The sequence below is a fragment of the Tachyglossus aculeatus genome, chromosome 1 (genome assembly GCF_015852505.1).
Source record: "Tachyglossus aculeatus isolate mTacAcu1 chromosome 1, mTacAcu1.pri, whole genome shotgun sequence".
Lineage (NCBI taxonomy): Eukaryota > Metazoa > Chordata > Mammalia > Monotremata > Tachyglossidae > Tachyglossus > Tachyglossus aculeatus.
Window position 1 is genome coordinate 36,113,532 of NC_052066.1, and position 27,183 is coordinate 36,140,714.

At 44.3% G+C, this 27,183-nt stretch overlaps 1 protein-coding gene across 5 annotated transcripts; it reads left to right on the top strand.

Moving 5' to 3' along the window:
• Positions 1-794: 794 nt before the first annotated feature.
• On the top strand, positions 795-10,417 carry SLITRK3 (SLIT and NTRK like family member 3). Of its 5 annotated transcripts, none has more exons than XM_038752792.1 (2): positions 795-882; positions 6,090-10,417. In XM_038752792.1, exon 2 carries the CDS (start codon positions 6,108-6,110, stop codon positions 9,108-9,110), a length of 3,003 nt encoding a protein of 1,000 aa, XP_038608720.1. In that variant the 5' UTR covers positions 795-882; positions 6,090-6,107; the 3' UTR covers positions 9,111-10,417. The 5 variants fall into 5 exon arrangements, with proteins under 5 accessions (XP_038608720.1, XP_038608688.1, XP_038608695.1 ...); XM_038752760.1 differs by having other exon boundaries at positions 820-1,367; XM_038752767.1 differs by having other exon boundaries at positions 820-1,122.
• Positions 10,418-27,183: the final 16,766 nt, after the last annotated feature.

Sequence of the window (27,183 nt, forward strand, 5' to 3'; positions counted from 1 at the left end):
AGGAGGGTTACGGCACCTGTTTTGCCCGGTTAGTGAGGGGGAGGAAAGGAGGAGGAGGGGGAGGAAAAGCTGGGGGATAAGGAGGAGGAGGAGGTTTGGATTATGGTCCAGGCTGAGACGGGCTGTAGGGAGGCAGGCCCAAGGGACTGTAGTTAGCCCGTTTTTTTTTGGGGGGGGTAGGGGAAGGGGCTGGGGGATGGTGTTGGAAGGGACTGGGGGGAGGATAGGGAAGAGGGGCGGGTTTGGATCTGGCTCCAAGGGTGTCTGTCGTTTCTTCCATCCTCCCTCCAGACGCGAGTTCCCTTGAACAGTTTTAGGGACAGTGGGCGGTGAGTACCATCTAATGGCACTGGGGTTTTTTTGTTATTTCTTGGGCCCCTTTGAAGCAGGGCAGACTTCGAGGCGGCCCCCGGGTCCTCGCCCCCCCCCCCCCCCCAACAACACACAGACACAAACAGACGGCTACACACACCCAACGCCCCCCTCCTTCTCCTCCCGCCCCCTTCCCGGGCTCTCCTTGGCTGGAGCGGCTGAAGGATGGAGAGCGTGGAAGCGGTCCAGCCAGCCTACTCGCTGAGCCTCCTCTGTCTTCTGCTGCTCTGCCCGCGGCAGCCCAAGTCGAAATAGCAGAATTTCGCCTCTCAGGCCCGGTCAGCTCTTCTTTCTCCCTCCACTCCTCCCCCCCTCCCACCCCTCTTCGGCGTCATTCCACAAGCCGGGATAAATAGCGGCCTCTTCTCCCTTCCCACCTCCTCCCTTTCCCACGTCCCTGCCCGCCCTCCCCAGGGCCACGAGGAAAGGATACGTCGGGAAGCGAAGTGGGAGGCGTTTTTCCCTTCACCTCCCGTGGACTGAAGGAGACTCCGGGCAGGGGATTGCACGGTGAGAGGAGTGACATCCTTTGGAAAGGTGAGGGGGGAAAAACAAACAAACAAAAAAACCAGAAACGTTTCAGGACCGATTAAATCAACGGTACTCCCGGACCCCCAGGACTTCAGGCTGTCTCTAAGAGACGGAAAATAAAGCGAATGTCGTCCTTGGAAACTTAAATCCCTCCAGAGGTGGAGGACCTTCGAAGATGGGGCCGGGAGCCGGTTTTCCAGCTGAGGATCACGGTGGTAGGTGCGTGCAAAGCTTTCCTAACGGTGGGCTGCCACCGTTTCCCCCCTTTTAGCTCATCTGCAAGACTCCGAGGTGGAAGCCCTTAAAAGGATTACAAGCCTCATTCTGGTGGCGTTCCTAAAAGTTGCTGGCCGGAGGAAGAGAAAGCGTTATGGATACAAAGCATCTTCCTAAAGAGTTCGCATCTCGCCCAGTGCAGCCGCTCAGAGCAAATCCCGGGCATCTTTAGCGCGCCGCACGGATAGGTATTACCTGTGATCTTTTCCTACTTACCTAATTAAACTTCCCGTTAGGAATCCCGCGGGTGCACAGTCCTGCTGTTCCATGCGCGGATCCGCGGGCTTCGAGCGGTTTTGCGTGTGCTGGTGGCTGAACTGCGAGGCTGAACCGGCGAGGCGAGGCCGGAGGAGGCTGGTTATAACTCCTTTAATTAGGGCAAACGCTAAACCGGCTCTGAAAAATAGGCCAGGGAGGGGTGGGAAAGTCAGATGGTTGGTGCTGTGGTTAGATTCTCCTTCGACCTCATCGGCCTCTATCTAGCTGTGTCTTTAGGGGTGGATTCGCATTATGAAAATCCGCTTGCTGATGGGGTTTCACAAAAACATACTTTTCCACCCTGAAAGCTAACTAGTGCGTTTTGCTGGATAATAACGGATCGGGGAGGGGTCTGTGGGGGCTCAAAGCGTTTGGGAGAATGAATGATGCAGCATTCTAATGATTTCCCCGATGAGGTGCTGTTCTGCTTCCATATTGAAGCATTTCATTTAGCCCCGGAGAGATCTCGTGGTTCAAAGAGTCGTGATGGGCCTCAGATCCCCCCCTTTTTTTCTACCCCGTCACGCCTCCCCCTCACAAGTCCAGGAGAATGGACTGGCAGGGAAAAGTGTTTTCTTTTCCCCCTAAGCAGATCGAGGAGGAGGGCACAGGGGTAAGGGTGGGATGCGTCGGAGCTCCAAGAGGCCTTTGTCCTTTCCAACTTTTAACACCAACCCCAGCGTCGCCCCACCTTCCATCCCCACGCCCCCTCACCCCGGAGACCCGCCACCCTAGAGAGCAAATGGACAACAAGGCCTTGGACGGTTGGATCCCTGTAGCTCACGTGGGAGCCCCTTTGGAGGATCATTTTCCATCCCCTTGGAAATCAGGACCGGATTCCGGGGCGTCTGACGTTCCTCGTTGCTCGGGAGGTCACTGGTCTTGGAGAAATCCTTGAAACCCTGGCCCGGCCTGAAGTCAGAAGGGTGCAGGAAAGGTGCATGGGTTGGATCGATGGGCACAGTGGCTGGCCTCGCCTCTTCCAGGCCCCTCGACGAGGCTCTGGAAGCGTGTGAGCCCGTTATTGCGTAGGGACCGTCTCTATATGTTGCCTACTTGTACTTCCCAAGCGCTTAGGACAGTGTTGGTATGTTGGTTTTGTTCTCTGTCTCCCCCTTTTAGACTGTGAGCCCACTGTTGGGTAGGGACTGTATATGTTGCCAACTTGTACTTCCCAAGCGCTTAGTACAGTGCTCTGCACACAGTAAGCGCTCAGTAAATACGATTGATTGATTGATTGCTCTGCACGCAGTATGCGCTCAATAAATACGATTGATTGATTGATTGATTGATTGGGAGGGAGAAGGGGGAGATAAGGCTAAGGCGAGAGAGAGGAAAAAGTGATCAAACTGACGGTGTTGGTAAGCACGAATATTTTCCTTCCCTAACGGGCTGCAGAGCCACCGTGGTCTGTCGCGCCAACGCTGATTTCTTAGTAATAACGATGGCATTAGTTAGGCGCTTACTACGTGCCAAGCACTGTTCTAAGCGCTGATGCCGGTCGTTGGTGTCGAAGGAGCGCCTGACTTACCGATGTACGGGTTTCGGGGCCTGAGAAGGCTCCACCGGGGAGGCGTTTTGGTCTTTTCCAGACCGTTTTGGGGTCGGGGTCCCTGCCTGCTAACTTTGATCCCGGGGGAATCCTGGCGTCCCCAGCGGGCTGGCTCTCTCCCCGGCCGCATCTCTCCGCTCGGAGCCCGGGAGAGGCGGCAGCCGCGGGATCCTTCGTCGTCTTCCCGGGAATCCGGGGGAATCCGGGGGAATCCGGGGTCCAGCGGGGCAACTCCCCGCATCTCCTCTCTCCGCCCCGCCGAGCCCTCCCGAGCCCCTCTGCAGCAGGGAAGGGGTTAAGTCCCCCCCCCCTCTGTCTCTGTCTCTCTCTGTGTCTCTGTCTCCCTCCCTCGCCCTCTGCCTGCTGGAAAGATGCGCGATGCTCCTCTGCTCTCCAAACCGATCCGGGCCTCTCTCCCCGCAGCGATGGGCTGTGGGTTGGGGGGGGGGGGGGGAAGCCTGGGTCCGGGGGCTTGGGGGTGGGGGGAAGCGGGAGGAGGCAGGCTCCCCCAGCCCCCCCGGAATCCCACCTGCCGGCTCGGGACTGCTGCCTCCAGGGTCCAGGACGACAAGGATGGGGGGAAAATCATCATCATCATCCAAATGAAACCAGGGATGCGACCCATTCCTGGGTACCATTCTCCCTCTCCTCGTGGCTTTCCCAGCCTGACCGTTTCCCAACCTCCCTTCGCCCCTTCAGCCCCCTCCCCTGGAAAACCACACACACACACACACACACACACACACACACACAGGGACACACACACACACACACAAAATTGTGTAGTCAGGGCTTCCCGACGCGCGCCCCCGATCCTGTGCCAAGCGCGTCCCCCCTTCATTTGTTCCCCTTCTTGCAGCTCGTTTTCATGACGTGGAAAAGCCTGATCCAGGGCAACAACACATAGAGAGAGAAAAAAAAAAGCAAGCGCGAGAGAAGCCCGAGATCTTCCGCTGGGATTGAGCCTCCCTCCCTTCTTCCTTCCCTCCCTCCCTCCCTCCCTCCATCCCTCCCTTCCTCCCTCCCTTCCCATGATGTGCTGCTGGTACCCAGAAAGCGGCGGCGGAGCCTGCAGCAGACCCCTTCTCCTCCCTTCTCCATTGAGTGTGCCAAGCAGCAGTTCTGCATCCTAAAGGAGCCCATTGAAGAGCCCATTGCATTCCCAGCACGTCTCAGACTTGCTTGCCTTTTTTTTTTTTTTTACCCCCTTTTGCTTTAGCCTCGGCGGGAGGAGGGAAAGAGAGAGAAAAGAGAGAGAAATAGAGAGAGAGGAGAGAAGCAAATCATAAAGTCAAGCTTTTTTTTTTCAGATGTGCTATAAAATCCCCTGCGAAACAGGTAAGTAAAAAGATTTCCAGGTCCTTTCTTCTAGTCTGAGACCAAAAAGAGAGAAAAATAATTTTAGTATAGATGCTGAAGAGACAACTTAAGTAGAATCCAATATTTTGCAAAGAAAGACTGATACTGCAATGTAGCCTCATTTTCTCTCTTTTCCATGTAAATGCTATTGTTTTTTTAAAAAAATACGTTGATTAATTAATTGCATGAGGTCTATTTCTCCTGGCTTGCTCTCGCATCTACATTTCCCTATGGCCGTGGGCATTATTTGCAAGTTGATTATGAGGTTTATCCTACCCCATTTTCCCCATAAACGCAGATTTCTGCTTCTAAGTTAGAAGCAGGATTGATGAAAAATCTCCTTTATGTGTGTCTTGGGGAGGTTGGGGGCGGGGGGGGGGAGGCGGCTGGAGGAGGGGGATGAGGAAGGGGAAGGAAGGAGGGGGAGGGAAAGAAGGGAGATGCCAAAAGCTCCTTTTTATTGCTATTGATAAAACACACAAACACGTAGCATTTCTGAATGATATTTCAGTGGTTCGAGAAGGACGATCTAATGAACTGCATTATTATAATTTATTCATGTATGGATTCCCAAACATTGGAGAAATCTAGAGGAGAGGGGGAGCCATATAGGAAGGAGCTGCATATTATTAGATCAGTGCATTGCATGTGTTTCATCCGAGTGGAGAAGACTGGTGCCTTTCTTTTGAATTCTATACTGTGTGATAGTGTGATAGATCTGTATCGGCAGGTAAGTGTCGAGGTTTTTGCCCACCCTTTTCTTTTTTTAATTTTTTTAAACTATCTCGAGCACCCCTCGGTTTGGAACGGGGTTCCCCGGTGTGCTTGAGGGCACACATATCATAATCCAAGCCTGGCTTTGCAGGCATTTCAATACATAGATACTCCCAGACTCAGCAGCCTTTAGCTGTCACTATCCCCGAACATCAGCCAATCGCACGGGCATGTGCTTTGAAAAAAAGATTAATCTTTCCTGAGAGCTTTAAATAGGCATAGAAATGAAGACGTGGTGGATATTGGTCTGTTCACGCAACACCTCATGTCGTCTGTGTGTTGGTAGGCGAGGGGGCTAGTTCCCGTTGGCTCGTCGTTCACTCTTATTAGGAACGCCGTAATCATTTCTCAAGAAAATCCTCTCTCCTGCCAGGGCTCTCGATACAACCTGAACCTTCTGCCAACCGAAATAGAGGCTACGCCCTGAGATCTTAGTATTTCACCACCCTCCAACCCGGTAACTTTGGTGAGCTCTTAGTGGGGATCCGGAGAGTTTGTGGAAACGCGTTTCCAGGAGGGCTTCATTTTGGATGCGTGATGGGGACAGCGTAGTGCTGAGATTCTCTAGTTGTCAGTGCCGGGCGTGATGGGCACAGAGGTGAGCTGCCATCGGAGTGCTCAGTGGTACTGATCTGAAGACCAGGCGAGATTTGAACCTGCATCACGGTCGACACCCTCGCCTCCGGATTCCAGTTTGCCCCAGGGAACCGAGGAATGCTGCTTTCGTTAGGTGCCGTTTACCGAGTGTCATCTGGGAGGGGAAAGAGATGGAAATGCATAATTGAAACATTTCAGTGACGGCGTGCAGGACCCACTCTGAGCTTCAGCCATGTTGTTAGTTTGTTTCGCACATCGGTTCGGTGGCCGAACTTCTCTGAAGGCTCGTAAAAGCCACCACAAGTAGGAGTTGAGGACAGGGGTTCTTCTGATGACATGCTAAAAATGTACGTTTTTATTTCTGTTGCAGTTTTGTAAGCAACCGCAAATGATGAAATCTTCTACGGCAGAAGCTTTCCATAAAGGAAGGATGTTGTGGATAATTCTTCTAAGCACAATTTTTGCTCTAGGATGGACTACACCAATCCCCTTGATAGAGGACTCAGAGGAAATAGACGAGCCTTGCTTTGATCCCTGTTACTGTGAAGTGAAAGAGAGCCTTTTTCATATACATTGTGACAGTAAAGGATTTACAAATATTAGTCAGATCACAGAGTCCTGGTCGAGACCTTTTAAACTTTATCTGCAGAGGAATTCCATGAGGAAACTGTACACCAACAGTTTCCTCCACTTGAACAATGCCGTATCTATTAACCTTGGGAACAATGCACTGCAGGACATTCAGTCGGGAGCCTTCAACGGCCTTAAGGTTTTAAAGAGGTTGTACCTGCACGAGAATAAATTAGACATCTTCCGAAACGACACTTTCCTGGGCCTGGAAAGTCTGGAATACCTGCAGGCCGACTACAACGTCATCAAGCGCATCGAAAGCGGGGCGTTTCGAAACCTGAGCAAATTGCGGGTCCTGATCTTGAACGACAACCTCATCCCCATCCTTCCCACCAACCTGTTCAGGGCCGTGTCTCTGACCCACCTAGACCTCCGGGGAAACAGGCTGAAGGTGCTCCCTTACCGGGGAATGCTGGATCACGTTGGCAGGACCCTGATGGAGATCCAGCTGGAAGAAAACCCCTGGAACTGTACCTGCGAGATCGTGCAGCTGAAGACCTGGCTGGAACGCGTCCCTTACACGGCCCTGGTGGGCGACATCACCTGCGAAACCCCCTTCCACTTCCACGGTAAGGACCTGCGGGAGATCCGGAAGGCGGAACTCTGTCCCCTGCTGACGGAGTCGGAGGTGGAAGCCAGCCTGGGGATCCCCCAGCTGTCCTCCAGCAAGGAGAACACCTGGCCCACGAAGCCCTCCTCGATGCTGTCCTCGGTCCATTTCACCGCCTCTTCGGTCGAGTACAAGTCCTCGAACAGGCAGCCCAAGCCCACCAAACAGCCGCGGACGCCCAAGCCGCCGCCGACGTCGCGGGGCCCGTACCCGGGGCCCAACCAGCCGCCCGTGGCCGCTTACCAGACCCGCCCCCCCATCCCCATCATCTGCCCCACGGGCTGCATCTGCAGCTTGCACATCAACGACCTGGGCCTGACGGTCAACTGCAAAGAGAGGGGGTTCAGCAACATCTCGGAGCTCCTCCCCAGGCCCCTGAACGCCAAGAAGTTGTACCTGAGCAGCAACCTGATTCAGAAGATCTACCGGTCCGACTTCTGGAACTTCTCCTCCCTGGAGCTCCTGCACCTGGGGAACAACCGCATCTCTTACGTCCAGGACGGGGCCTTCATCAACCTGCCCAACCTGAAGAGCCTGTTCCTCAACGGCAACGACATCGAGAGGCTCACGCCGGGCATGTTCCGGGGCTTGCAGAGCCTGCACTACCTGTACTTCGAGTTCAACGTCATCCGGGAGATCCGGCCGGCGGCCTTCAGCCTCATGCCCAACCTGAAGCTGCTCTTCCTCAACAACAACCTGCTGCGGAAGCTGCCCACGGACGCCTTCGCGGGGACCTCGCTGGCCCGGCTCAACCTGCGCAAGAACTACTTCCTCTACCTGCCCGTGGCCGGGGTCCTGGAGCACCTGAACGCCATCGTGCAGATCGACCTCAACGAGAACCCCTGGGACTGCACCTGCGACCTGGTGCCCCTGAAGCAGTGGATGGAGACCATCAGCTCCGTCAGCGTGGTGGGCGACGTCCTCTGCGGCAGCCCCGAGAACCTCACCCGCCGCGACGTGCGCACGGTGGAGCTGGAAGCGCTCTGCCCGGAGATGCTGCGCGGCACCGGCGCCGGGGCCGGAGCCTCCCCGGCGCTCCCGGGAGCGGGCCGGCCGCCGGCCGGGGGGCCCACGGGCGCTTCGCCCTCGGAGTTCTCGCCGCCCGGGGGTGCCGTGCCCCTCTCCGTGCTGATCCTCAGCCTGCTCGTGCTCTTCTTCTCCGCCGTCTTCATCGCGGCGGGCCTCTTCGCCTTCGTCCTCCGCCGGCGCCGCAAGAAGCTGCCCTTCCGCAAGCGGCAGGAGGGCGTGGACCTGACGGGCATCCAGATGCAGTGCCACCGGCTCTTCGAGGACGGCGGAGGCGGGGACGGCGGCGGGGGCGGCGGGGGCGGCGGCCGTCCCGGCCGGGCTTCGCCCGAGAAGGCCCCCTCCGTGGGCCACGTGTACGACTACATCCCGCACCCGGTGACCCAGATGTGCAACAACCCCATCTACAAGCCCCGGGAGGAGGAGGAGGCGGCGGAGGCGGAGGCGGCGGCGGGGGCCCAGGAGGCCGGCGGCCCCGAGAGGGGCGGCGCTGGGCCTCAGCCCCCTCGGGTGGGCGAGCTCCTGCTGGCGGAGGAGCAGTTTTCCGAGACGGCCCAGGAGAACCCCACTAACTACCGGACCTTGCTGGAGAAGGAGAAGGAGTGGACCCTGGCCGTATCCAGCTCCCAGCTCAACACCATAGTGACCAGGAACCACCAACACCCCGCACACCCTCACCGCCCCGCCGCGGGGGGTGGCGGCGGCGGCGGCGGCGGCGTGGCGGGGGTGGTGGGGAGCGTGGCGGGAGACTTGGCCGGGTTCCGCCACCACGAGAAGAACGGAGGTGTGGTGCTCTTCCCCCCGGGGGGAGGCTGTGGGGGCGGCGGCGGAGGCGGCGGGTTCCTCGACCGGGAGAGGCCCCAGCCGGCCCCCTGCATGGTGGGCTTCGTGGACTGCCTCTACAGCACGGTGCCCAAGTTGAAGGAACTGCACGTCCACCCTCCTGGCATGCAATATCCAGACTTACAGCAGGACGCCAGGCTCAAAGAAACCCTTCTCTTCTCGGCTGGAAAGGGCTTCTCAGACCACCAAACCCAAAAAAGCGAATACCTCGAGTTAAGGGCCAAACTCCAAACCAAGCCGGATTACCTCGAAGTCCTGGAGAAAACAACCTATAGGTTCTGAATGGAAAAAAAAAAAAAGTTAGCGCTTTTAAAAAAAAAATCAATATCTCCCTAACGCCCACCCCCCCCACCTCCCCGCCAACCGGCCCCTGTCGAGCCCCCTCTATCTTACCCCTCTCCCACCCCGACAGAACAAATCCGCATGATAACTAGAGAATACAGATGTGTGCTCTCCCCCTCCCGGATGTGTTTCGGAGGAAGGGTCATACTCAGATCATTAATCAATGAAGTGCCTTCGCAGACTTTTGCCAGCAAATGTTATCAATCATTATTTTTTTATACTGAAACTTGAGACTTTGACTGTGCCATGTATAAGGTATATGGAGGATCTTTGTATCGATCCTGATTGAGTAAAATTCTATGTGTCTTTTTTTTGCAGTAATTTACTTTTTTTCTTTTTTCTTGTTTTTCGTTTAGGGGTTTACTTTTGTTTGGAGGGGAGGTGGGGGGAAGATAGCACTGTGGCTTTCTTTCTCCTCGCCCATCATGGCACAGATTCTGTACATGTATTGATGATGCAGTTTGCTGCATGCCTGGAAACTGCAAGAGGGGGAGGGAGGGGGCGGGTCTTGCTCGAATGTTCTCAGTCACTCTCTTGTCTCTCGCTCTCTCCCGCACACAAACACACACACGCACGTGTACACACAGACACACACACGCACACACACACTCAAAACACGTGCACACACAGAAATACATACACACACACGCACAGTTCCCCATCCACCGCTTCCGCTTCTCTCTCCCCCCCCATAACCTTCACCCTTCCTCTCTCACCCTCACCCCCTCACCCATCCTTAACAATCCACCGAGCCACATGCTCGGGATCACCCGCCTTCCCTCCCTTTTCCCCCCATCCTCTCTCTTCGCCAAATCACCGCAGCGTTTTTTCCTTCCCATCCGCTGAGGGAAGTTCCATTCCACCCCCAACCCATCCCCAGCGACCAACTTAAAGGATGTGACACACAGCGCGTACCTAGGGATAAGCCACCTCTTTGTGACACTTCATCCTGACGCCAAGATTTTTTGGAGGACATCCGCACTTTCTTATATATATATATATATCAAAAATATATAAAAAAAGCAACTGGAATATATCACTAACAGCTTTGTAGGAAAGCACTTTTAATGTTTTCGCTCTCTCACACACACACACACAAAGATTCAAAAACAATGTGCATATATTTATTCTGTAATTTCAGTGACTATAAATTGTAAAGGTAATGTTTAATCATTGTATAGTGATTATGCGTCTGGTATAGCTTTCCTAATAAAACGTTTTGAAAAAAATACACACATATATATATATAGAGGACAAAAGCTTGAACCTTAAACTTCAGCTATGCCACTTCCTCCCTGCCCCTTTCTGATTTTGGTTTGATTTCCCACGTTACCGAAAGCTATTTTATGATCAGTTCAATGCACTGTGATGTTGACAGAACCCTGCAAAACTTTTCTCTTGCCAGGATACCACTCGGGACTTTAAACAGAACGAAAACAAAACAAAACAAAAATCCGATTTGCAATCTCCTTCCCTTCCTCATTTGCTCTGTGACAGTTTTAGTGAAGGCCACAACGAGCATTGCCGTCGCCTCCTCCGGTTCCCACGGGGACGAAAGCGAAGCCCTTAGATCCGAAACGAGGAGCCGCAAAAAGGATTGGAAACCGATGCTTCCGAGGGCCGGGGGATGCGGGTGGCGGGATGAAGGACAGGGATGGATCCGCGGTGTCTCTTAGACTTGCTCCGATGGGATCGTCTCGAAGCCGCTCCTTAGCCGAGAGAGACCCTGGCTGGGTTTCCCCCATCAGAGGCCTGATGGCTGTCAAGGTAGCCGCTCACCGATGACTGACTCTATCTTCCACCCGCTTGCTGCAACGGGGACCCGAGTTACATTTGCACTAAACGAGAGGATGCTGCGCACAATTTTTTCTTTTTTTTGGGGGGCGGGGGGTGTATGTCATTAAAAAGATGTTGCGAAATTGACTTGGAAATCGACACCATTTATGGCTCACTTAGATGTGAGTGAAACCAAAGAAAATCGGATTTTTTTAGGTGCGGTCTTGGAGGAGACACTTGTGAGAGAGGAGGAAGGCTTCGGGGAGGGCCTGGGGAGGGACAGTAGTGACCCCATTGCGCCAGGAGAGGGCGGCAGAGCTCCAGCCATCACGCTGGGACTTGGCCCTGCAGCACCTTGCAGCTTAAAACTCAGCACTCTTTCTGCTTGTGCCCCCTCAAACTGCCCTGAATAGAAATAATTTCGTGTTGAATGTAATTCACCAGACCTCACTAATGCCTTACGTTCAGATTGAAAGGAAAAAATAATAATGGAGGAATGTAAAATTGGTTCTTTAGCTGTACGGCCGATCGACTACTAGGCTTTGCCCTAAAAGATGCCAAATCAGAGGCGAAAGGCATGTATCTCCCTCTCTCTTAGGTATGTCGACAGAGAGATGCAGAGATACGGAAAAAAAAAAAACTATCTTTTAGGGTGAATTTTTTTAATCTGTCTCGCATTCAAAAGTTTGTACCTGATGCCCTGGTCCTTAATGCTTTTCAGGCGCAATTTGCGGACTATTGTTAGGTGACAAAATGTCCAGACTTCATAGTGATTCTATTCAAAATGACACCCTTCCTAACACCGTGGGTGCATTCATTCATTCATTCAATCGCATTTATTGAGCGCTTACTGTGTGCAAAGCACTGTACTAAGCGCTTGGGAAGTACACGTTGGCAACATGTAGAGATGGTCCCTACCCGACGGTGGGCTCACAGTCTAGAAGGGGGATGCACCCTAGAAGTCTAGGGTGCAGCCTTAGAGATTTTCCCTTTTCCCATTTTCTTGTTTCTTTCTTTTTCCCCCACCCCGACTCCACCATGCTCCATTAATTCCTTTTATTTTCATACTGACCGCTTTCCTGTCCATTTATCACCCTTCTCTTCTTCTCCTTTAGTAGAGAGCCATTACTAAGGACCTAAACGCCCATCCCATCTATTAATAGTGTCGCTCCTGGCACCATTGTGATCTAAGCCTGCTCAAGAAAGCTGTAATCTGTGCCCCATTTCCAGCCTTATATTAGTTATACATGTTCAGAAACTCAGCTCTGTCAGATCCTTCTGTACTACTTACTGTGTTTTACTACTGCTGCATTCCTCACTAATAGCAATGTTTTAATGGAAAGTAGAAAGCATGTGCATATTTAAAAAAAATTCAAAGTGCAAGGCTAGATACTTCTGATGTTAATCATTAAAATTTCATTGATAACACTACACGCATGCATAACATGAACTATAATACAAATCAAGTTAAAGTACAATCCCTAGTGTTACTGGTGCTGTATTCATTTGAAAAATGAGTGTTCATAAGTCATATCAAGTACAGTATGTCTTTCATTATGAACAATGTTTATATTTTACTTAAAGAACAGAAGACAAGAGTGTTAAATATAGGTTCTTAAGTATAGGTTCTAATTTCATTCCTGACTGGGGGGGTAAATCTATTTATTCAGTGGAAATAAATTTATTCTATGACAATGGAATTTTGTATTAAAAGAGATAATTTTTGGCTTAAGTGGAATTTTTTTTCTCTGTAGGAAATTTCGTTCTTTATTGCAATATTCAAGTAAGCGGTGGCTGAAATTAATTTGGTTCCTCAGAATAGTATGGTGATTGATGTGTGTTTAGAATGTTTTTATGATTTTACTGCTACAAAATTGATATCCCATTTAAAGAAGTGAAAACTATTTATTCGTTTATCTCTATTACAGGAAAGCTGTTTATTTACCAACCTTAACAGACCTACATTGATGGGATTTGCTATGATTATGATATTTTCAAATTATAGGGACGGTTATAAAATTTGAAAATAATTTGCAAGTGTGTAGCAATTTTCCCTCATGGAGGAGATCTTGATTAAGAATAATACATTGTTTTAGCTTAATTCAGGAGTAATTTCAATTAGTTGGGTGCCAATTTCAGTTTGCTGTTTTTGCGGATGCAGTCATGTCTTCCCTCTTTTATTCGGCAATTCACAGAAGTATGAAGGAAATAGGAATGATAATTCTCAAAAAAAGTGTATATAACAAGTAAGAAAAACAAACATGATAAATTATTATGCTTTACAGTTTTCATAAGGATTGCGTATTTCATCAGTTCTGCAGGAAATGTGACACCCATTAGTAATTTAAATGATTTAATTGATTATGCAATTCAAGAACAAAATAGTTTGCTTAGTCATCTGAGTACTAATTTCAGCTAGTGTAAGATATGCTGCTATTTTTCTGAAATGTGGTCTAGAAAGGGAGAAACGTTATTACAGGGAGAAAGCTTTTTTAAAGACTTCAGAGGAATCAGTAAGTAGAGAATAGCTGATCCAATTCAAGATTATATCAGAGTACTTGGCAGCGAAGGAGCACTCTCTGTTTCAGTGCTTTTTAGTTGATTTGATTTTAAGCTAGCAATTTATAAACTTATGGTCAGCTCAACATCATCGACAACAAAAATTCAGGTCAACAGAACAAACCGCCTCATTGTAAAATTCATCAAAATTGTTCTGTGAAGGTACTGTAGGTCTTTCAAGGCTGTGGAAGCAATAATATATGCACATACTTTGAATATATATATATATATATGTATTGTACTTAAGAGGAAAATATAGAGGCACAAGTAAATTTGGTTTACTTATATGAAAAGTACAAATGCACAGTAAGAAGCATGATATACCATGCTGTGGTTATTGGTTTTACATGTTTTTCTTGCATTTATGTAACACCACGATAAGTGGTCCTGAATGAAACTGTCAGCCTTCACTTTGTGCATATACGTATGCGAAAGTGTCTTTTTTGTGAGTATTCCAGAATTTAAAAGTCTCCATATTTAGCAGAATATTTAATTTTGTTGTCATAAATGAAAACTGTCTCCAGTCTCAGGCGAACTATGTTTTTTTTTCATCAAGAACCATTATAATTAAAATACAAATAGTCTTCTAAATTTCGCCTAACATTCTTAAAGGAAGAGTTGGGAGCACTGAATTCGATTTCCAAATTTTCCTTTTGGAGTGGAATCTTTGCAAATGATAAACAAAATTTTGCATAGCTGTACTCATTAGGCAAGGCCCTGGCCATTATGCTGCATATGCAGAATAGGAAAAATGTTGCAGGTAAAATAAAAATAGTGCTAACTAGAAGACTAGGTTTCCTATGGAGACCTTCATCATCAATTATGATGCTTTTATAGAACTGATTATTTTCGATGTGTGCTAACCACATACCAGAACTGCAACCCTTTATGTACGTGGTTTGGTGAAAACAAAATGAAGAGATAAATTCAATTTATTTGGGAAATAAATGAGTTGCACTCCAAGCAGAAGTTAACAGCTTGACTGCTTTCTCTATCTGCCCACAGATTGTATTGGCAGGGATGCGCTTGGTTTTAGAAAAGTTGTTTGCTTGCTTTTCTTTTTTTCTACTGCTAAGCTACAGATGAGTTTTCACATTGATTTTGGATTATGATTCCAAAAAAAAAGAAATGATACTATCTTGAGGGGTTTCAAGGCAAAGTTGTTTACAGCGCAGGAGGTATTATAAATTTATGGGTTGGCCCAAATTTGATACCTTGACAGTTTGACAGTGTTCCTTTGAAAAGTAAAGCAGGGATGAAGAATAATAGAAGATTACAGACCTTGTTAATTGTCACCAAATGACAGTGCAACCCATCAAGTATAATTTAGTGTGGGCAAACCTCATGCTTGTTTCCATGTTGCACAGTCCTTTGAAATTGTGGCGAGTTACCAGATTTTTGCAGTTTCATGAGTCATAAACAAAATGTGATCGTCAATTAAATATGTTTAATCAAAAATGTCTCCATATTCAATGAAAATCATGCCTTACAATGTTATTTTGGAATGAAATGTAGCAATCTGACAGTATGTTGTGGTATGTAAACATGAGGAAATGCCGTATCGTCTGCATCATACTTACGGGACTAATTTACTGACATGGTTGAGAGTTTCCAGCTCTTTAGTTTATAAAAATGTTAAGATACATGTTTAGAGGACTGATAAGTCAGAGCGTGTCACACACTCTATGTAAATACCATTATCACCTCTTTCATGGAACAATCAAAACAATTGTAGAAGTTGAGGAGTTGAGGTTGTTTTCATCCTAAAGCCAACCTGAAACTGAGTAGTCAGCTTTGCTATCTCCAAATATCATTCATTGTGAATGTCATTTTGCCATGCAGAACACTGACATGGTATAGTGGTTAGAGCATGGTCCTGAGAGTCAGAAGGTCATAAATTCTAATCCTGGTTCTGCCACTTGTCTGCCATATGACCTCAGTCGAGTCACTTCACTTCTCTGTGCCTCAGTTGCCTCATTTCTAAAATGGGGATTGAGACTGTGAGCCTCACAAGGGACAGGGACTGGGTTCAACTCGATTTACTGGTATCCACTCCAGCGCTTAATACGGTGCCTGACACATTGTAAGCGTTTAACAAATGCCATCATCATTATTATTATCGTTATTACTAACTTTAGGGAACAAAAGCATTGTGAGTTGTAAAATCTAATGATATGTAGAGGTCTGCAGTCTTTCTCCTAGGGTCCCCCTCTTTCCAAAATCCATGCAGTCTGAAGACCACACTTCAGTTTCCTTCAATGAAATGGCCTCTGCTCACGAGTGAACTCTGACCAGAATACTGCCTTGTTCTCTCGGCTGTCTCTGTCACTAAATTCAGATTGAGTTGTCTTTCCATTTCAAAATTCATTCATTCATTCAATTGTATTTATTGAGCGCTTACTGGGTGCAGAGCACTATACTAAGCGCTTGGGAAGTACAAGTTGGCAACATTCAGAAACAGAATAGAGAAGGCTGGAATGTTCAACAGGGAGAACAGAATCACAGGGATACTTGAAAACATCATAGAGTCATGACCATTATGGCAACTGCATGCACCTGCAATTACTATTGATATGGCTGAGCTGATTCCAATGGAAATGTACTCTAAAAGAGAAACACATTGAAAAAGAAAAAAAAGAATCAGATTTATAATTTTACAGCAATTCAGTTAGAAATTTTGGAATTTCTACTAGTATTTGTTCACAATGAGGAATGATTAAAAACCCCTTTCCAGACATTCATGTATTCATTCAATCGTATTTATTGACCGCTTACTGTGTGCAGAGCACTGTACTAAGCGCTTGGGAAGTCCAAGTCGGCAACATATAGAGATGGTCCTTACCCAACAATGGGCTCACAGTTTAGACATAACTTTAGAAGTGAAGAAGTCATTCATGAGAAGGCATTTTACTTTCCTGCATTTCAGCCAAAGTGAAATGTGTTTAGCCAAATTATTTTCCCACATCTTAACAAAGAGTTATAATCCTGTTTATAATAAAATAGGTGAAATTTAAACCAACTAATCATTTTAATCTTCAGTCACTTTGGTAAAAGTTTCACACGGATGATGCTGAAATGAGTTATTACATGGAATTACATTTTGGGATTGTCTATAGATCGTATGTCCTCTTCGTATGCCTGAACAAGAGCAAAATGATAATGCACAAAAGGCACAGTGATGATGAGAGATAAGATGATGCAAGAAGTTGAGCGAATAACTGGACAGATGTTTGCATTACATTTAGACTGTTCCTCAGGATCCCCACTACAAAATGAATAAGTTTATATTTAGTATGTCCCAGAGGTATTTTAAGAGACGATTAATAATCTTGGATGAATCTTACTGAATTTATAGGAGGAAAAAAACAAACTCTTATATAAGTAGAGTCCTAGAAGAGGGTGACGGGAGGAGATGTGCATGTTTGTGTGTGTGTGTGTGTGAAATACAGGTAGAGGTGAAGGGAGAAAGAAGACCCTGGTAACTTCTGCTCTCTCTTAAGTTCTTTCTTCCTTTTCTCCAGCCCTAGGCAAATAAAAGAAGGAAGCTGAATTGTAGGTGCATCTTACAGGAAACAGTGAGCAAACAAAGGGGATATCTTACAGTTGCAAATAGCCAATATCCTGGTTCAGCAGGACTATCAAGTGATAGACACAGACAGTTTGAGGAGGATATTTAGTGTTCAATCTGTGGCTTTTTATCGTCCATGCTGAGTTGGAATGTGTGAACCATAGAAGTCACACATACCAAGCCAATCTGTTTCCAGTTTAGTATTACTAAATCCTCAATAAATGCTGTTTACTTCCTGTTGAGGTTGAAAAACCTACCACCAAATAAATAAAACTGGGTTTGTTAGGGCTTTTCTATATTGCCCACATCCCTCCCCCACATCACTCCCCCCTCACTGTCCCACATATGCAAAAAAAAATAGATTTTACAAATTTTAATTTTTTCTTTCCAAAAGCAAGCGTGGAATTTGGGCTTATCTGAAATACAAGCCTCAGAGATGGAGGTTGAAGACAGTTTGCCTTTCCACATCCTGTAATGCTCACTGATTGCTGGGGTTACTAAAAGGGAAATTCAGTAGAGTTAGGGAGGGATTATTATTGTGTTTATTTTTAAACTGTTGATGATGAAATATGGGGAGATAGCTTGCCCATACAGTAATGTACTTTATCCTTCTATGCCTCTTCTATTCCTCAATATATGTTTTTTATCCTGGCGCTGACAATGATGAGCAGTGTTGTGTTCCTTACTTTAAGATGAAGAGCAGTTTTCAAACTAAATGTGGTGCAAGATTTATAAGTCTGGGCATAGTTGCAGTGGGATTTACATTATTATTGTGCAGGATAAATCCCATTTAAGGTTGGCCTCTGCTGCTGGCTAAGGTATATGGTAGATTGAAGTGACTTCAAAAGTAGAAGCAAAAATATCCTGGGTTTTCATTAACTGTTGAATCTTTAAAAGCTATTTATGTCTTCACTCTCCACAACCTTATGCAAGGTTAAAACAAAGCCAGTGAACCACAGATTTTGACTGATGACACATTTACCAATAGAAAGAAACATTTATTATCTTTAAATAAATTATCTTTTAGGTAGCTGCAGGAATGAGAACATACACTATGTACAGGCAGCAAATATTTATGAAAATGCAGAGTGCTTCTTGGGGTTTCTAGTATCTTGCCAAGTGGCTCCGAGCCTTAGATCTTTGGATTGTACATTAAAATTGGGTTCAGTACTCTTCTGTTCTTTATATTGTTATTGAACTGTGTCTGTCTTTAACCTCTAATCCCATTAGGAAAAGGCGGCATGTTTCTAAACTCTTAAAGTTCTCTGATACAGTAAAAATAATGCACACACATTTAGAATGGCTACAAAATGACGTGCTATGAGATACCATGAAGAAACACTTCCATTTTTGAACACCCATCGAAATAAACCAGTAATGAAAATTTAGCAAATAGAAATAGAACAATAATAAATGTAAAACAGAACAAATAGAAGGACTGCATTGGTGTTCAGTGAAATTTAGAAGAAATAATATGTCTCCATTCCTCCCAGAAGCAAAAAGAAATACTATGAGAACCTGTTTTAGAAGTAGTGTGTTTTGGGATTGTGTTTTTCTGATGTTTCAGCTTTATTTTCTGACAAAACAATGTACTGATGTATTGATGTTGCAGCTGTTCATCAGCACCAATCTTAGTTGGAAATTTATACCTTGACACATTCCATATTGGCACTTTAAGCCCCCAATTTTTATTTGTATTGTTAACTGGGTAGAAATTTAGTGGACTTTAGAAAATTTAAGATAGAATTCTCATTGAAATCAGATATTTTTTTAGCAGGTAGTGTATTTCAGACATAATCATCCAGGCCTGATTGTGTGTAGATCATACATGGAATCAAAGAGATTGTTCTGAAGTGAAAGATTGAATGGTGCAGTGCTATTTGAATTTTCTATTTCAATCTGAATAATTATTGCCAACATTCTCCCTTCAAAAGGAAGGCAGGAAATGAACCAGTATTCTGAGTGTTTCTAAAAGACTGTTTAAAAGACAGTGTTCAAAAGGTTACTTGACATGTGCATTGATTAATTATTTTGAACCCTTCAAAATCTTGTGCTTTTCTTCCCTAAAGTGAGGGTGAGTTCACTTCAGCACAAATATTTATAGAGAAGTTCTAATTCTATTTTTCACATACGCAGTATTTTGTCTGAAGAAACATTGAATTTTTGGTCCAGAGAGACAATCACAAAATGAGAACCTTGGAAGCAAAACACGCAGGGTCCATCCGGTCCAATAATATAGATTGAATCGTGGAAGTAGGTTGCTTAGAAAGACGGAGTGATGGTTGGTCTTATTGACGGACTCTACATATTACTGCTCTTCACGATCAAAGGTGATAATGAGAGATTTTGTCCAAGCTACAGAGGATTTTTTTCTTTTTCTGAAGGCTCTAAACAGAGCTTTGGAAATGCAGGGCCTTGGACCATTAGACTATAAATGGAACCATTTCCATAGTGGTGAGGGGTGAGGTAGATCAATCAATCAATCAATCGATCATATTTATTGAGTGCTTACTGTGTGCAGAGCACTGTACTAAGCGCTTGGGAAGTACAAGTTGACAACATATAGAGACAGTTCCTACCCAACAGTGAGGAAAATTGTGGGGGTGATACAACCCCTCTTGATTGTGATTGTCCATTAGAACTGGCAAAACCAGTAAAGGACCATTTCAGGTGGGGTTAATGATGATGGTAGTAATTATGGTATTAGTTGGGTGCTTACTACGTACCAGCCACTCTACTAATCGCTGAGGTAGATACAAGATAATTGATTTGGACACAGTCCCTTTCCCACATTGGGCTCGAAATCTTAATCCCCATTTTACAGACGACGTAACCGAGGCACAGAGAAGTAAAGTGACTTGCCCAAGGTCACACAGCAGACTCATGGTGGAGCCAGGATTAGAATCCAGGTCCTTCTAGTTCCCGGGCCTCTGATGTATCCATGAGACCATCTGTGCTGCTACACTTACTGTGTACTGTAAGTACTGGGGTAGATACAAGACAATGAGGTTGGACAGAGTCCCTGTCCCACATGAGGCTTGAAGTCCAAGAGGGGCTGTCGCAAATAACTCCAAACCTTGGATCACTCTGATTTTCCCCCATTCTGAGTAAGATTTCCAGACACTTGCTGTGATCAGAGAAGCAGCAAAGCCTAGTGCCAAGAGCAGAAGCTTGGGAGTCAGAGGTGCTGGGTTCTAATCCCATCTCCGCCACTTATCTGCTATGTGACCTTGGGCAAGACACTTAACTTCTCTGTGCCTCAGTTCCCTCAGCTGTAAAATGGGAAGTAAGACTGTGAGCCCCTCGTGGGGCAACCTGATTACCTTGTATCCACTCCAGTGCTTAGTACAGTGCTTGGCATATTGTAAGTGTTTAACAAATACTATAATTATAATAATTATTATTGTTATTTTCAGCCTGGCCTCAATTGAGAGAAGCAGCGTGGCTCAGTGGAAAGAGCCCGGGCTTTGGAGTCAGAGGTCGTGGGTTCAAATCTTAGCTCCGCCAATTTTCAGCTGTGTGATTTTGTGCAAGTCACTTTACTTCTCTGTGCCTCGGTTACCTCATCTGTAAAATGGGGATTAAGACTGTGAGCCCCCCCGTGGGACAACCTGATCACCTTGTAACCTCCCCAGTGCTTAGAACAGTGTTTTGCACATAGTAAGCGCTTAATAACTGCCATTGTTATTATTATTATTATTAATTTTAAATTGTTTCCTACATGCTTTAATAGTTAATCAGATCAGCAGTGTTCCTATGTGTGTACACATGATAAAAACTCACAGCAGCTTTAAATGGCTTGCAAACTCTGTATTCAATAAATGTCTTCCACTTTTTTGGAAGCTTTTGTTCTTTGTTGATGCAACAAATGAGTCTTCCACAATTCATCCTGAAGACTTGCAGAATTCTAGTTCAAACTTTATATGTAGTTTTAAAATAATGGTATCATAAGAGCTATTCAGCAGGGACCATCTCTATATGCTGCCGATTTTTACTTCCCAAGAGCTCAGTACAGTGCTCTGCTCACAGTGAGCACTCAATAAATATGATTGAATGAATGGATGAATAAGAAAATGTTTGGCATTTATTCTAAAAAAGTTCTGTTTGATGTGTGTGGGTTTTTTTTCATCTTCGGAAAAACTTCATCTTTGAGCTCATTTACGTGGGTCAGACTGATTGTGAGATATATTCTCTGCATCTGGGAAAACGTTTAAAGCAAATATGAGCAATATGGATTTTAGAGAACACAGGAATTAGGTACCCTCGAGCTTTCAATATGCAAGGGCAGATATCTGACTGAAATCAGTTCTGGAATGGAATTCAGAATGGGAACAGGGGTGCTAGAATCCATGCTTCTATCAATATTGTCTAACTTTCTGGCTTTTTATAGCTCACCTTTATTTCCGTTAGAGATTTTCCTTTGCAATGTTTTGTTATATACATAACTGGTCACTCTACTGGACATTGCTGTTAGTATGAGTGCTACATAACAACAGCAACAGGAGGAGAGGGACATTCTACTGTCTCATCCTGGTGAATGTTTGGATGCACCCAAAAATCAATGGAAGCCAGGAAAGGTTTTCTTCCTTCCTTCCTCTCCTGGGATGGGAAAAGTGGCCTTAAGTTCAAACAGACAAAAGGAAACACTTCTTTGAACAGGGGTAGAATATGAAATCCACAGAACACTGCAGTCAGGCTTCATAAAAAAAATCCCCAACAATTGTCATTCTTAGGTCAGACCAATGAGTCATAGAATCTAGAATCTAGACTCCCATATTAGGAACAGGATACCATGGACCTGTGTGATGAATCAATCAATGGTATTCATTGAGCACTTACTGTGTACGTTTATTCCTTCCAGAAGCAAAAAAAAAAGAAATAGTATAAGAACATGTTTTAAAAGTAGTGTGTTTTGAGATTGTGTTTTCCTTGTGTTTTGTCTTTATTTTCTGAAAAACAGAAAAAAGATGTACCAATGTACCAGTGGGCCATAGAGTCTAGACTACTGACTCTCGCTGTAGGAACAGAATGCTGTGTACTAAGTGCTTGGTACAGTACAAAACGATGGAGCTGATAGACCTGATCCCTGCCCTCATGGAAATCCGACATAATGGTTAGGAATGTGCTATCTAACATCCCTAACATTTCCTTCTATAACCCTAACTTCTTCATTAATAATCTGGTATGTATCCTCATGTATCCATATTTTATTTTAATCCAAATCCCAAACATTTAGTATGGTGTTATGCACAGAGTAGGTAATCAATGAATACTATTGATCAATTGGGTCTAATGCATTTTCCAGCCTGTTCAACCTTTTGTACTATTGAATTCAATTTTTTACCCAGTGATGGGACAGGTGTTTTCTTTATGTTTTTTGAACCTGTCATTTTGAGGCTTCAATGGGCATATCCTCATGCTGTTCATGAGGGTTTTCTAGGCTACTCTTATTTATTCTTCTCTGTCCCTTTGAAATTAATCATATTTATTGAGCACTTACTATGTGGAAAGCACCATACTAAACATTTGGAAGAGTACAATACAAAAGAGTTGGTAGACACATTCCCTGCCTACAGTGAGCTCAAATTCTACAACTATATCTTGATTCACACTTACCATTTGTCTTTTCCTTTAGACGAGCAACCTTAAGACATTTAACCTGCACATCTAACTTAACCTATAAACATCTGTAATAAAAATGCAATGGAAAAATTTGCAGTCAATAATGTTTGTGCCCATGTGTGACTTTTGTAAATCTTTAAAAACAGTTTTTAAAGGTTCTTTACTTGGAGTTAAACTAATTATCTTTAGAACCTTTACGATGTGCATCTGCTACATTATTGCTCTGCGTTACTGGCATTCCTGAAGAAGTACAGTAGCTTAATGGAAAGAGCACACACCTGGAAATCAGGAGAACTGTGTTCTATACCTCATTCTACCATTTGCCTTCTCTGTGACTTTGGGCAAGTCACTTAGTTTTTTGTGCCTCATTTTCTTCATCTGTAGAAATGAGGTTGAATCTGGCTTTCTGTACTTCATAAACAGTGAGTTCCATCTAGGATAGAGACTGTCCAATCTGCTTATATTTTATCTACTACAATGCATGTTACAATGAGTGTCATTTATAATTTATTTTATTAGCATCACATTTACTAGTGCCAATTAACAACTTACACTACTTACACATAGGAAATGCTTAACAAATAACACAGTTATTATTACTGTCTCATCAGTACGCAAAGTCTGGTACCAGTGATCTTTTGGTTTATTTGGTTTACTATTTTTTGGTGTTAGCCTCTGGTAATTTGGTGAATTTTTAAACTTTTTCTCTGAGGTTGTCTCCTCTGACAAGTTAAGATAGTTTTGGATTAAAAATGCTAAACTATAGATACTGATACTGATACTGAACCAGTGTCTATAGAAAATCATAACACATCTAGAAGAATATCTACAGAATATCAAAACCAATGCCTAAAAATACATCTTCGTGATGCAATGTGTTGGAAACTTGAATGTAGGGGCAGAAAAACCCTCCCCTGTCACTCTTTGAAATTCACTTCTCCATCAGGTGTTTATACTGGACCACAGAACAAACACTTCCCTGATGTAAGTGACCCCTGTGAACCCCGGCACAGAAATTTCCACTATTCCAAGGGACACTGAGAAATATCTATAAGGGTGTGAGATAATGGTTGTTGAACAGACAAGAGGAACATCACCTATAATAATGATAATTACCGTGGTATTCATTACATGCTATATTCCAAGCACTGTACTAGATACAGAGTAATCAGATCAGGCAGTCCTTATCCACATGCAATTCTCAATGTAAGGGATAGAGTTAGAACAGATATTTATTGCCCAAATTTCCAGATAAGGATATGGAAGCACAGAGAAGTTAAGTGACTTGCCCATGTCCCCTGCTCTTTTCCCTAGGCTATCCTGCAGTCAGTATACAATCCCATCCTTGGCCTAGATTAACCACATTCTTCCTCAGCCAGTGAAGCTGAAGAAGCAGCAGTGCCTTCATCTCAAAGACGCAGTGCTCACGGGCATAGGCTATTTCCTATTGGATTTCACAGCCTCCCTATGGTAGAAGGGTCAGAATCACAGTAATCATCATTCCTAGGAATGAACTATGACCAATATATGGATCAGCCACGCTGTTATATGCATTCTCAGAATTGTCCTTGTCAATCCCACATGTGTTCCTCCAAGATTTCACACCATCCCCCAATGTTTGTACCCATAACTTCTGCAAAGGGAAGGATGAAGCATAATTAGATCTGAGAAACCCCTTAGCTAGAGCAAACCCTTAATGACACAACTATAATCATTAGAACTTGGATTTAAAAATATGATGGCATTCAAATGTACGCATCAGAAGTAATTAAATGCTTCCTTTGTAGAAAATTGGAACAAAGCTATGTTTTCAAATGGGCATTTAAATTGATCTTGAAGAAATTCAGTATACTAGGCTCTATCCTCCTGAGGAAGTGTCACTTCTCAGCAGGGTGCATTTGGTAAGGAACTGCCCTACTCATTTCAGCTTCACATTCCCAAATCTTGCCACCACCACAGATGCTCCTGTGGGACTAAAAATAGCCTCAGTGATGTTGGGAAATGGAAAAAACACACAGAGGCACAGGCATGCTTGAATTCCAGGAGGGAGTGACTTGTGATTGGAGGATGTCCCTGCCTTACTCTGTTCCTGGAACTGTAGGGCCTCATTTGATTGTTCTCAGAGCCTCCCCCTGTCCTTCTGCTTATTTGTTATTTGGCTGTGAAAGCTAATTCATTCTCCCTATCTCCCATGTTTAGGGTAAACTTGGGCATAGGAGAGAACAGAAAAAGTGGGTGAAGAAACCCCTTCTCTCCTCTAACCCCTGACTAATCATAGTAAATTGATTATCATAATAGAAAAAAATAAATCTGTAGTCAAAAGTATGTGCGAATGTCCTTTTCAGAATTTATTGATGTATCTACGTTATGCAAATATTTAAATGAAATTCACTTTGTCCAAAGAGCCTGAGTCACTCTTCTTGGGTGTTTATACTAGAGAGAAGTGCTGAATTTTAAAAATAGAAACATTGTATGGGGGGAAGAAAAATAAAAATGACAATAAATACTGGAATACATCAACACCAATCAAGACTGCAAACCATTATTCTCCACAGGAATCCTTTGTTTCTCCTTTTTTTTTAATTTGCCAATCACTAGACTAATATGCTCTTAGGGGATTTAGTATATTCACAGAGACAAGATTTTATTTTTTTCTGTAGATATGCATAGGAACTGAGAACTGGTGGTCTGCTATTGAGGAAAAGGTGCTCAATAAATCATTAACAAAGGGAGATGTACAGCAGAGCAGATGCCTAAAACAGGAGAAGATATGCAGATAGAAATTCTCCAATTTCTTGAATTATGAGACCAACTTTGTTGAAGAACATCCCAGCTAGCTCTCTTTCCAAAAGCTAACAGTTCTGGGAACATGGCAAAAATACAGAGATTTCAGTCTGGAAAGAACAGTTCCATTAACTACTGTCCGTGTCACCATATGACAACACATTAGGGGATGGAGGACAGTCTGTGACTGGATTTCAGGGAAACGAAATTAGTTTCTTTGCCTTAAATGGAATGGAACCTCTATTCCATTGTTTCTAAAGCAGTGGGAATCATCATTTGGAAAATTAAATACCATTTAGGGGAAAAAAAAATCAACTGGTGGATTGTTTCCTTCCAATTCTTTCCAGAAGAAGCTTTTTCCCCCTAAAATTCAAATAAAGCAAAGGCTTAAAACTTACTGGATATTCTCAACTGAATCTAATAACATCTTTCAAGTTTTTGTTATGATTGATTTCATAAGGTTCATCTTGTGTGGATTCATTTTTTTTTCTGGGAAACATTTTGCACTTTCATAAACTTGGTCAAATATACTTCAATGCAATATTTATTATATGTTTTGAGAAAAAATGTTATTTCTATATGTCACCTCCTTATGCAGAAAATATGCTAAATGTTCATGTTCTGAGAAATAAATGTTTTCCTATATTTTATTTGTAAATTTTACCAGAGAAGAAAAAGAATACTAATTTTCCTAATTTGAAAACATGAAGGTATGTTAATCACTAAATTCTAACTTTTTTCTCTATATAAAGCCATGACATTTGAAATTAGTTTTTACAAACTAGCAGTATTATATTCCCAGAAAGGTTGAATGAATGCCGTGCTATTTGTTTCACGTTACTAATCTACAATCATCAAAGAAAGATTACTTTTTCTCTGAAATGGAATTGAGTAAAGAGAATTCAACTACCACATCTTCAAATATGAATGGCTTTTATACTAATAAGTAGGCTTGAGCTTTTGTGTTTTTAATGTAATTTCATTAAAAAGTAAGAATATTTATTGAGAGAAAATCAGCACTAAGGTTTTCATTTTTCCAGAACAAATATTCAAGAGCATAATATCTCCCTTGCCCTAAATGTTTGTATGGTAAATACTGATCAGATCTCTGGTGTTTTCTCACAGTCTTAATGGTTTTCTAAAATGCATAGTATATTGGTTGAGGGGAGACCCTTTCTTCATTATGTTTTGAGAAGGTTTTATTCAAACGATTTAGTGATATGCTTTTGATTTAATGAAGCTGGATATTCCAGCATACCAAATCAGTGTAGTTTAATTGAAAGAGCATGGGCTAGAAAATAAGAGGACCTAGTTTCTAATCCCAACTCTGCCACATGGCTGCTGTTTGACCTTGGGCACATCACTTACCTTTTCTAGGCTTCATTTTCTCATCTGTAAAATAAGGACTCAATACCTGTTGCCCCTCTTCTTAGACTTTGAGACTCATATGAGGCAGAGACTCTGTCTAATCTCATTGTTTTGAGTCTACCCCACCACTCACCTAATACGAAGCTTGGCACATAGTATGTGCTTAACAAATGCCACAGTTATTATTTTTGGGGACCAATTAGTATCCTATTTTTACTTGGACTAAAGGAAATTAACAGACATGGTGGCAGAAGCAGCAGCTTGTACTCATGGAAACATGGACATATGGAAGCATGGAGGAAGAAGAAGAGAAGTAGCTGTCAAAATATCCTCAGA

Bases quoted from the DNA above. Each gene is read 5' to 3' on its own strand.
- SLITRK3 (XM_038752792.1), top strand. From the start codon at position 6,108: ATGATGAAATCTTCTACGGCAGAAGCTTTCCATAAAGGAAGGATGTTG.